This window comes from Sardina pilchardus, chromosome 11, assembly GCF_963854185.1.
Source record: "Sardina pilchardus chromosome 11, fSarPil1.1, whole genome shotgun sequence".
Classification (NCBI taxonomy): Eukaryota; Metazoa; Chordata; class Actinopteri; order Clupeiformes; family Clupeidae; genus Sardina; species Sardina pilchardus.
The window spans coordinates 20,618,659-20,630,732 of record NC_085004.1 but is presented as its reverse complement, the minus strand read 5'-3'; the positions used below and the strand labels follow the sequence as shown (position 1 = coordinate 20,630,732).

The 12,074-nt window shown below is 43.8% G+C and overlaps 1 protein-coding gene across 1 annotated transcript in view; it reads left to right on the top strand.

Moving 5' to 3' along the window:
* Positions 1-280: 280 nt before the first annotated feature.
* Positions 281-12,074, top strand: part of LOC134095697 (E3 ubiquitin-protein ligase RNF166) — a gene marked incomplete in the record, with an annotated part of 23,892 nt that continues 12,098 nt past the window's right edge. The window contains 1 exon segment of the mRNA XM_062549363.1: positions 281-753. Within this exon segment, the coding sequence (XP_062405347.1) occupies positions 572-753 (182 nt within the window).

Genomic DNA, 12,074 nt, shown 5'->3' with positions numbered 1-12,074 from the left:
GTCATTTGGAACCTCAGTGGCGCAAGAACATCTGTGTTTTCCGGGGTTACAGTAGTTGCCCGTAATGAGCCTAAACGAGTCTAAAGACGTTTTAGTGCACACATTCGAGTGTATTTTATTCGTTTATGTGTTAATCCAACAAACAGACGTTGCTTTGTTGGAAAAAAAGGGTACTCTCTAGCGCCACCTGGCGATTTTTTAAAGCTATTGGCGCAAAGGCGTGTGGGAATGTAGTTGTTTCATATCAGGAAGGCTGTTGTTGAAACTGTGCTTGAACTACAAGACCCACAGAATCTGACGGCCGAAGCTAATTTAAACGGTTTTGTTAAAGCTGTCTTGTAATGTTTACTTCTTTCGCGTTCCGGCGTGTCCTCTCCACTGAGCGCTACAGCTTGCCTGATAGAACAGATGCAGCAGTTTCCGACGTGTGACAAAAACATTTTCCCCTCGAACGCTTGGTTCAGCATACGGATTTATATTGGTTGAGAGTTCAGTCGATGCATTGCCGTCTCTACACTCAAGTGTAGCCGTAATCGAGAGCGAAGCGAAGTGCCAACAGAGATCCGCTTTCATGATGGCGATGTTCCGCAGTTTTGTGTCGGCTGCCCAGCTTAGACAGCATCACCATCAGCATCAGCAACAGAACGGGGCAGCTGCAGCCGCACCTGGGGAAAGCGTTGAGAGCCAATTCTCTTGTCCAATTTGCTTGGAGGTCTATCATAAACCTGTCAGTATTGCGAGCTGCGCACACACGTGAGTACTGTTAGCAGCTTCCTGACAATTATTGTTTGCATTCTTGGGGTAACGTTAGCGGAAGGCCAGTTTCTTTGTTGTTTTTAAACAAAGTAATGCTATGTTATCATCTAGGCTGTTTTGTGTCATTTTCACACTTTGTGTGCTGCCATGTTACAAGAATGCATTACTGCCCAAATAACATGTTGTCTTTAATATCCAAGTGTTGTGGCTTGTCAAAAGATAAATAAATAGCCTTTCTGTAATGTCCTATAATAACATCTGTAGCATCCTGTATCCCATGACCCTGAAGAGTAGCCTACCTATGTAATAGGCTAGCCTACTGTGTATCACTGCACATCCCTTATCGTACAGAGAAACAATTAAGGTATGGTGTAGCCTAGTCTATTTTACAGCATTTCTTTGGTAGTCACAGAGCCTATTCAAGCTCTTTATCACAGGGCTTGCTGCACCAGCTAGAGCTAATATGGATTGTATCCACATTTATTTGTAACCATGATTTTACATTACAGATATTAGGCTGTGTGTTGAAAATTATCCCCAACTCTAGAGCATATTTGAAAGACATTTTTTTCCATGCAAAGTAATATTTCTTATTAAAGAGTGACAAGTCAAAAGCAGTTTATGGATATGCAAGATGTAGGCTCGGTGGTGAACGAGAACAAAGCGAGCTAGGTGTGCAAACTGGTGTTGGACAAAGGCAGTGTAGCCTACGGAGTGGTGGCGGCGTCGTCAGAGAGGAACTGAAACAAAACATTGAACAGTCGCTTGTCAAACACGGCTCTCAAGACAAAGGGAAACAGTAGGCTACAGCGAGCACTGCGCCGCTTTGTTTTGTTCTTGCGAACAAACACTCTTGGTGGAGACAGGGTGGTCTGTCAAGTTCAAGTAACCGTATGTGGGCTGGACAGAGGCGAAGGCAGAAGGGTGCCTGGTGACATGAAATGATCGTGTTTTTACTGAGAACGGCAGTAAAACGCTTCACGCAAGGATCTGAATTATTCATGATTCTTTCACCTCTGTATTATTGGACCGAATCGATTTTGCCACTGACATGAGTGTAATCTTTTTGTAATCAGCCTTATTTGCTGACCCCAACCAGGTTATTGAGTCATCAACACACATCAGAAAAGGGGTGAACTCCAGGGTAAAGTCAAATTAGCATTTTCTGTGAGAAATTTTTTTTTAAATCATTGCGTGAGATGGAAACTAGGTGCAGATTGGATGTCTTTGTGTGTATTATGCTCACAATCTGCTCCATTGACCTCTATTTTCATGGGCATGAAACGTATTTGTGAAATCTGAGACTGTATAGCCTACTATGTTGGTGCTTACCCAAGAGTCCCCTTTTAGTCATTATTTTTCTGTCCGAACACCAATCTCACACTTTTATACTCTGTAGTTGGTATATATATATATATTCAAATTGAACTAATGCAATTAGCTAATTGCATAGGCTGCAATCAATCTCACATCTATGATTTTTATATTCATATCATCCTTCCTGTTTGACAGACCGTGAAGCTCACCTATAGTAGTAGGGGTGTTGTACTGGGAATAAACATACCATGTCCTCTTCTAACCCATTACCAATTAAAACTAACACCAATATACAAAAAAATATAATAGCTTTTACTTATTGTCAGAACTGCCTCTTAACCAAAAACCCAGCAGGCCAAGGAAATAAAGATCAGAAGGAAATTATTGTGGCCTTTTGATTTTGTGTGTTTTAAAAGTAATCTGCTTTCAATCATTGGTAGAGTATGAGGCATGTGTTCAGTATTGATATCCTCTCTCTTGAGCACATGAGCGTTTTGTAAAGAGACAAAGCTTTCCCTACAGTGCCTTTGATGTTACATGACCTATTAAGAAGGAATTATTCCTCTTTAATAAATGACACCACTGCCTCAGCCTTTGATGTACACAAAAGAATATGCTTCATATAATTAATCTTATTAAATAAGACTGAAGCTGGTGGGGCAAAAAATAAACTACACCACCTCTTGAGTTGTGTGTAGTTGTCACATCTACTAAAGTATCTGGTATCTACTAAAGCCATGTTCACAACCCGAGTTCATTTTGTGTGTGCGTATTTATTTTAGTCCTTTATAGTATTTTTAGTATGTGTTTTTCATGTGAAATAGCTGTAGAAGTAGGAAAATGAAAGGGTGTGTGTGTGTGTGTGTTTGTTTGTAAACCTGTGGTGGGACCCACAGCACGGCTTCTCTGTTTCCATATTTTGGCTTGTTTGTTTAGGCTATGTATGGTATGCGTTCCACAGCACGTAGCCAGACACTAGCAGCCCCCCCCCCCCCCCCCCCCCCCCCCTCAGCTCACAACACGTCATGCGCACTGGGTCAGAGGAAGCCCAGTCTTGCCCCGGACCAGCTCGCTTTTAACATCACGTGCACATCAGGAATGCACTCTCCAGCAAGATTATTATGTCATGCTCACAGCTTACGCATGGAGGATGGAGTTCAGCCTGCCATGTATAGCAATTATCCTGCAGCCAGCAAGCTCAGCCAGGTCCATTCTCTCCCCCAGATGTCACTTAAGGACATGTGTGTGTGTATGCCAGATATTTATAGAAATGACCAGTGGGGAAGGAAGTGATGCTTTGTTACAGCATCCCAGCTAATGGTCTGTGCTGTCTACCCCACCAATGGTAAAGGTTGGAAAGCCCTGGCTATAAGGATGTGAGCGGCTGGCTAAGGCTTTTTCTCTACACTCTTGATCACTCTTTTTGTTTTTGTTATTATCTGAACCTCAAGACTGACATTTCTGCACTTGGTTCAGAAGGTGAACCCCGATAACCTATCTGTCCAAGTATTGCTTCTGTTATTGTTTTTTATTTGCTCAGGTAACTGAAAAGATGTCATCACAGACAGTAGTACACTACACACAATGTGAGTCCCCACAGTACTTGTGTCACATTTGTTTCATCGCTGTTGATTTTATTGGAGTCTCCATGCAAAGCCACGAAGCAGTAGAGGGGATTAGGCGTGTTTTCAAAAAGCGAGCAAAAATGCTTTCATGCTTTTATCTCTGAGGATCATGATGGAAATGACTCTGCCATGCAGGAGCAGTGACTCTTGCATCATCTTATTCCACAATGGCAGTATGGATATGAAAACGTTAAGTATGCTATTTTGGATCGGGACTAAATACTCAAACTGTTTTTGGTAACCTTTGACCTACTGTAAATTCCTAGCTCACAGGGGAATCCCCCCCAAAACTGACCACTCCCAGTCCTCTTTCATTAAAGGAAGCGGTAAATGAAAAACTATTGTCCCTCCCTATCCTGCTCATCTAGACGTATTGTAGTCAGGCGTCCTCCTCGTCTGTGGTTTTAGGGCAACCTGCTCCTGTTACCTCTCACAGACGTGCACTAATCCTAATCCTGCCCAACTCTCAAACCACCATCTGGTTTCATCCAGCACAGCAGAGGCCGTGGCTATTGCAGTGGGGGGGAATTTGCTCATTTACTCAAGGCTATTCCACGCTAATAGTTTTAGCAGAGTGCATTTAATCACATCGACTATCTGCTAATTGAGAGATTTTGGAGCCTATGCAGCCGACTGTTTTATGTAGGTTTTAGTCTATTTTTAACTCGCATTTCTCGAAATGTAAAAAAAGCACTGCATTTGATGGACAGCAGCATTACACTTAGTTCAGTCCCAAAATCACAGATGCAAGTGTAGGAGCTGGAAAGCAGTTTAATTTCAACAGTGAAGTCATACAGTATGTCTCACTGGTGCTTTTACGCCAAGGTCCTGAGCAATTATTCAAGGCCTTCCCGCAGACACCTATCCTGTGAGCCAGGTGACCATAACCAGTCCACATCATGCATCGAGGTGCAGGTCCAGTGTGAGCGCGGTGGAGAGAGTGAGGTTGATAGGCCTGTACCGAGAGCAGTAAAATCCCCGGCCCATCCCCCCTCTCTCGTCTCTTCAGCCTCTGGTTTTATGGCGAAGCGCCTCACTGACATCACGGAGGCCCTCAAGGTAACACTGCGTTCTGCAGCACTGGTCGAGCTGGTGTCCCCTCCACTGTCTAGGTACTCTCTCTCTCCCGCTCTATCTCTCCCTCTCTCTCTCTCTGTCTCTCTCTCTCTCTCTCTCTCTTTCTCTCTCTCTCTCTCTCTGTCTCGTCCTAATGATTAAATTCCATATTCTCTGCTCTCACTTGTGCACTCATGCTGTGCAGCCAGGTACATGTACATCCATGCGTGTATGCATGTACGGGCCGTTTGCGTCATCCTGAAATGGGCCCTGCATTAGAGCACGGGAGCGGAATTGAGTGGATAGAATGGAAATCCGAGCTGCAAGTGGAAAAAAAGATATACTCTAGAATTGCCCCATGCTACACTGATATCCACTAATATAAGACTTATAAAAAAGATGGATTCTGTCAGCCAATCATTTGTGGCTGCCATTGCCAGCAAAGTAATGAAGAGGAATAGCTTCATGTGCAATCAGACTCCACTCTGCACCATGCAGAGTTATAGTCTTCTATTAGTGCTAAGTCTGGATGGAATAATACACATGATTTGTAATGGTTAGCCTGCCGTTTTAGAATGTCCTAAACATATTCGGGCTAATAATGTCGGTTTGTCTTGCTGCATTACAATTAATTTCTTCCAACTGGTCCATTTTTGGTGTAAATACACCAAATCACTGTCATGGTTTAAACACAGCATGAAATCTTTCCGCTCTGGCTCACGGTTTTGGCTCTGCTAGCGTTTCTTCTTCATTTGGCAGCAGTGGTTATTAGCTCTGACTTGCATGAAATAATTATAAACAGCGAGGCTAGACAACAACCTGAGCGGTTCCGTCTGGTCTCGTGAGTGCAACTGAAGCAGCCCGGGTCTTGAGTGTGCTTGCTCCAGTACTCTGGTCAGGTGGGTGAAACCCGTTCAGTTCTTCAGTAGAACCTGGACTGTTCTAGCTCCTCTCTGCTCACGTGTGTTCCTGAAGTGCTTCATCTACAGTCCATGTGCTCTGCGGCTGTAGCATAAAGGGGTTATTTTTTTTGCATTTGGGCTCCCTAGTGACTAGTCAGTTTCTCTTCTAGGTTAAATTTACTCTACCTCAATTATCACAGAAAGCATGTCACTTCCTGGTCTGTAATGGGTGTTGTTGCATGAGACAGTGAATGCATCTTCTGAATGCATCAGTTCTTCTTAGCGCATCACTTTCCACATTAGGGAGCATGTTAGCGTTCAGGCATAAAATAATGGCCCAGGAAGTCCTCAGATGCCCTCGGTTCTATTTTTGTCTCTACCAAAACAGCAGCAGGCAACTGTATGCTATTCTAAGTAATCTCTGAGAGCCTCCTCATTTTTAAAGAACAACAGACTGGTTTAATGGATTTTTCCATTACATCACTGGGGTAAGCAGTCTTCTAGGACAGTGCAACTGACAGAAGAAAGACTTCAGTGCTCTGGCGGTGTCACCAAAAGAATCCAAGTGGAATTTGGCCTCTATAGTTCCATGTAATTTGCCCATTCAGTTATTCAGTGTTGTAGGAAAACAAATTGCAAACTGTGAATACTATTGCGGTAAGCGAGGGGGGGTGAAAGAGGCAGAGGATCAAGACAAAACCCCTAGAGAAAGAGAGAAAGAGTTGGGTAGAGACAGTTTTGAGACTGTGCAGAGAGGAAACAAAGCCAGCGAGGAGAAAGAACCAAGAGGTGAGAGTGCGACAAAATACACAATGAAATGTTTGTGAATGGGCCACAGTCCAGCAGGGCTTCACAGGAAGGCAGGATTTCAGAGGCGGGCCGATAGTGGACCAGCCTTCTCTGTGGGCCATGTCCATATCGCTTACAGAGAGAGAGAGGGAGACACCCAATCAATATTTAATGTCTCTGCTCCACTTTGTGAGGTGAAAATCCCTTCAGAGTGCTGGAGAATTTCCTGAATAGCTGAATCAACAGGTCTTCAAGCGCTCTTTTAATTTTAATTTTAACTTGCTTAACGCTCTCGCTGGTGAAAGAGCCGGCGTGGAGCTCAGCTGCCAAGGCCTTTGATGCGATGCAGCTCGAAGAGGCACAGGACTGCTGGCAAGGTCTTCAGACAAATATTCACTCATGCATTAAAACGAAAACCTGAGGTGGTCATTAATTATCGTCACATTAATTTGTGTCCTCCGAAGGCACAGCAGGCAGGTAGATTTGTGTCTGTGTAACGGATTTGGGCAGTTTGAATAGCTTTCTCCTGCAAGACCACAACAGACCTCCTGGGATGTGCAGGGCAGTTGATTTGTGTGGAGATCCTAGTTGAACTGACTGCTGTATAAGTCAGAGATGCAATTGGCTGTTTACTCACATATTTGATCGATGGGCGTTTGGAAGTAAAGGGAGTGTGTCATGAAACTTAAAATTCAAAATGCATAATATGGCAAAAATGTGTTTATGTTTTTGTCTTATTCAGCTAAACATAATTAAGAGGAAGCTGTGGTCTTTACTTTTTACTGGAAGGCCATGCTTACTCTGCCACGCTCCATTTCAAATTTCACAGAACACTTTCTCCCCCAAATGTATTGAGTCTGATCCCCCTCTCTTCAGGTGTGAAGAAGATACACTGTGCTCAGTGATCCCTAAGCTTTACTAGGATTGGTGTTTCATCCATGGCCAAACCTTTTGGCATGGCATTTCCCTGCCATACACACTTTAATATGATTCCTAGTAGAAAGCCTTTCATCCAGCTGTAGTGGTGAATGGCGTGCCTGGAATTGTGACCTGGTGAGCTTTGCTGCAGTGGTCATCTCAGACCTTGCTGCCTGTTGTGACGGCACCGTTCTCTGTCCCAGGACCAGGTCAAAACTGTATGACCGCGCTGAAACACATTTGTTTGGGACACAGGAAGGGAGGGAGAGAGAGCAGAGGGAGTGAGAAACTCCGCGGCAAGAGACCAGCGGTCTGTGACTCTGTGAGGATGTTGGCCTGCAATGCTTCTAAACGTAAAGCCCAACATTTTTAGCCTAGCCCATGACAAAAGATTTCTCCAAAACTTGAGGACTGCTGTGTGGCACTCTGTTCAGTCCACCTCATGATGTTAGAAATCATTTGTTTTCATGTAGCACATACAAACCAGCTCAACACTAGTTTATGTCTTTTTCATTTTTAAGATAGACAGATAGATAGATACTTTATTGATCCCCAAGGGGAAATTCAAGGTCCCAGCAGCTTAAGACACCACACACAGCATACACTACAATGTAAACAGGATAATACAAAGCAAATCAACAAATCAACACATGATCAAACATGAGTGAGTGAAGTAAGGACTTGAACATTTTCTCGAAGTGTCTGGCCTTGATTACTCACACTGAGTTGTATGTCCTATCAAATCCTAACGGGGTTCTTTATTTCAGTCAACTGAGACAAGAGTGTGATTGCACTAGCTTTATTCTGTGTTTTGGTATCAAAATACGGCATGGGAATTCAGTGTAATTTCACAAGATGATAGTATGATTTGGACTGTTTTTATTGACCCTTGCAGTCCACTGGCTGTTGCCTGTGCTTTCGTTCTCACACACGTGGGAGGGTATGTGTGCTTGATAGCTTTTGCAATGACTTCTCACCCTCGGACCTCAGAGGAAATGTTTCGAAACGACTGCATCTGCAACAGACCAGAGTGCAAGACGAACAGGAAGTTGAGTCGGCCTTTTCTGGCTTGGTCAGCGACTGTTTCAGAGCCAAAAACACAGAACTAGATAACCGCTGCAACCCTCGTTTTTAGACAATGCTCTCCGTCCAGCTCGAATGAAGCGCACTGCTGTCTGCCTCTACTGTCTGCAAGCTCTTTTAGATGGTGGTGGTGGTGGTGGTTGTAGTGGTGAGGCTTACAGCAGTAGTCTTTCCCCGCCTGAGGGGCTCTTAAAGCAGGGATGGTGGGGCAGATGGTGTTTTGAGGGGGGTGGGGGGGGTTAGTGGAGGTAAGCTTAGAAGCATGCATGTCATGCTGACAGGAAAGAGCAGATCGCCTTTGAGGTGCTTCTCAAATATGTCATATGAAGACCACGTCTCCTTTTTCCTTTCCTTTCCTTCCTTTTGCACACTGTAGGAGAATCAACTCTGCTGTAAAAGACACAAATCACCCTCAATCTTTACAGACCTTTAAAGGTACACTATGCAGTTATTTTTGGAGACTCTAGAGCTCCCCTTAGAGTCGCAAATATATTTATACTTTACTTTGCCATTGTAAATAGTTTACTTCTCATGCCTATTACAAGTTTGTTTATCATAACATTTCGTAGAAAGTGTGATAGAGGTTATATTAAGGTAAATATCTTGCATGGTGTACCTTCAATGGCAGTGGTGAGAGATGAAACCCAAGCCAACTTGAAAGTGGCGCGAGAAACGCTTCTCGTGGTTGTCCTCTGTGCTGTGCTGTGCTGTGCTGTGCTGGACTGTTTTGTTTTGTTTTCTATATGCAGTCAGTCTCAGTAACTGGCACCTTCAGGACATCCTCAGCTTCTCCAGAGAGTTCATCGTCATCATCATCATCATCACAATGCAGTACACACCAGCTCTCCGCATCACATCATATCACATCTTATAAAAGCTTGCGCTCCCCAGAGATGCTGGAGGGAAAGAGAACGTTTCCGTCCTTATCTTTTCCACTGATTGCTTTTATTGAACTATAAATGAGAATTTTTGAGGCGCTGTGTTGTCTGTAATATGTAAACACTGAGCAGGTCATGACAAGGACAGCTGTGTTTATGGTGTACCTCCACAGCACTTAACCTGCTTTGACTGTAGTTTGTAATTGATTTTGTATAAAAGTATATAAAACATATAAAGTTGAAAGTATAAAAGATATTATATTTGTGTATGATCATTTTCATTGATCATATAGCAGTTTATTAATATTCTGTTGGAGGTGCCATAGTCTGGCTATCACCATGCTAAGCTCAATCTTTTAAGATTGAATATTAGTCTGGGGAGTCTACGCTTTATTTCTACTGCACAAGAGGCGTGATCAATGGGCATAATTCAAATGTTTCTGTACGCTTTTGGATAAGCTCAGTCCTTCAACCAGTCAGACCAACGATTCGGGTGCGCCTTCTGGATAAGCTAGTGATTGGACCCAGAAGATGTGGACAGGAAGCAGGAGAGATAGATGTGCAGGTTTCCAGCCTGAGCTGCAGGGCGAAATCCAAATCGCCGGCAGATCAGGCAGGGTTTACTCAGCCTAAGAGGTGCTACACAGTTTGCTTCTAAACTACGCAATCCTTCAGCACCATCTTTAGAAGATGTTTGCAGCAGCTTCTTACTAGAGAAGTTGTTCGTGTTTCATAGTTGCACCACAAATGCATATCCATAATGATTCACTCCTGACAGCAAGATTAAAATCCATTGCCTTATATTTTTGTGGGTTCCATAAATCTCAGACACTGCATTACATTTGTTTTGCTGTGGATTATGTAAAGAAGCATAGTAAAACATGTTTTCTTGCAAATGAAAAATGCTAAAAAAAGATCCCAGACGCATGGCGTGCACAGGAATGCACAGAAATAACTGACCTTTTTGTAGATGTAAAGTTTCCAGACTTAAAGTGCAATTTGCAGGATTTAACCATGGTATTGTTTGGGCCCTTCAAAAAAAGTAGTTGCAAATGGCTAATATTTTCATTTTGTTTAAACGCAAAGTGTCATGGTTTTACGTCGCTGATGAATTCCAGAAATGTACAAAATGCTCTGTGCGCAGGAAGTTCATTTTTGTAGGCTGCCGCACTTCAGAAAAGGTAGCAGTGGGGGGAAAAAGTACCTCTTTTCTCGAAGGCCTTTGTGGAGATGTCAGAGCTGAGCGGAAACGCAACACTAACAGAACTAGGCAGAATGTAAAAAAGCTATTTTTAATAGGCTTAACCTTCTGAAAACCCCCCTTTTGATTATTTTCACATTTGTGCATACAGTGGAAATAGAAGTTTTATTTCCTTCTCATACCTCCTTACCATTGAACTTCTTTCATCCTAAAAAACTCTGTTATACCCACACTCTGTCATACCCACAAATATGCCTTGTCCGTTACTTCCCATTATTAAAGCTCTATAGTGGCTCTTGTTCCTTGCATATGATTGCTAGTCCACATTTACAGCATACTGTAGCCTATACAGAATAGAGCCATGGAGAGCCATCTTCTCTCTCCTCTGCCAACTGTAGATGAGAGATTGTAAAAAAAGTACAGGAATCAAAGTAAACAGCCCTGCATTTCTCTTAGCTCATTTTTCCTACAAACACACAACAACATCTCTAGGGAAAGTTAAGTCAGCAGCACGCAAATCGACTTAAAGGAGGAGTGCAGGGAGGCGGGGGGGACACAAACTAGCGGGGAACGAGTAGCGGCTCAGCTTCGTCTTCAGCTCTCTCCTCTCCACCCAACTCCAAAGCTGGCCTCCTGGGAGGCCCTGGTGAGAGTGAGCGCTTTAAAGGAAACCCATATTAATAATAGTAGGTGAAAACTCCCAGCATGCTTCGGGGCCGGAATAAAAGAGTGGCTGGGTAAAAAGTGGAAGTAACAGAGGCGGCTAAAAGATGAGTTTGTTGTCAGCTCAGCAGTCAACTCCACAGAGCAGTGAAACCTCAGCAGCTTACTGGAACAGTTTTGCATGTCAGGCGAAACTGGGGACATCCAGTTTGTCTATGGATGCCTGCATATGAATTCAGAATGGATGCCTTCTCATCTCTTTAATTAACATGGCTAAAGGGATTGGGGGGTGCGCCGGTGCACTGATGGAGATTAACGCACAGTGTTCATTAACCTTAATGTCAGAAACAAGGCCAGCACACTGTGTCGGAGCTATACTTCTGTCTATAGTACGACCCATAAAGGTCTGTAGGCACGTTAAGGTAGCCTAGGACTCCTGTTCGCAGCTGCAGCTTGTGTGTGTGTGTGTGTGTGTGCAGGAGGTAGATGTCTGTCTTGTTTTGTGCCTGACAGGCAGACGTTTTTTGTGTTGGGTGGGTGAGGGTTCAGGAAGTGAATTAGTCACACACCTACTCCTCTCAATGAGCCTCCTCTAGTGACCTTGTGCAACCCTCCTGTAAGAATGGCTTCAGTTTGAATGATGGTGCTCTCTCTCTACAAACAAACAAACACACACTCACATAAACACACACACACACAGTTTTCACTGGTGGAACTGATGGACCACTCTGTCTGCTTTCAGCTGCTTTGCCGTGGAGCTCTATAGCAGACAGATAGGACTCCCTCGTTCCCCTGTTAAAGTAGACAACAATGTTGCCAGAGAGGAAGAGAGAGACAGACAGAGAGGGGGTGGGGGGGCGAAGGAAGGAGGAGAAAGAGAGAGAGG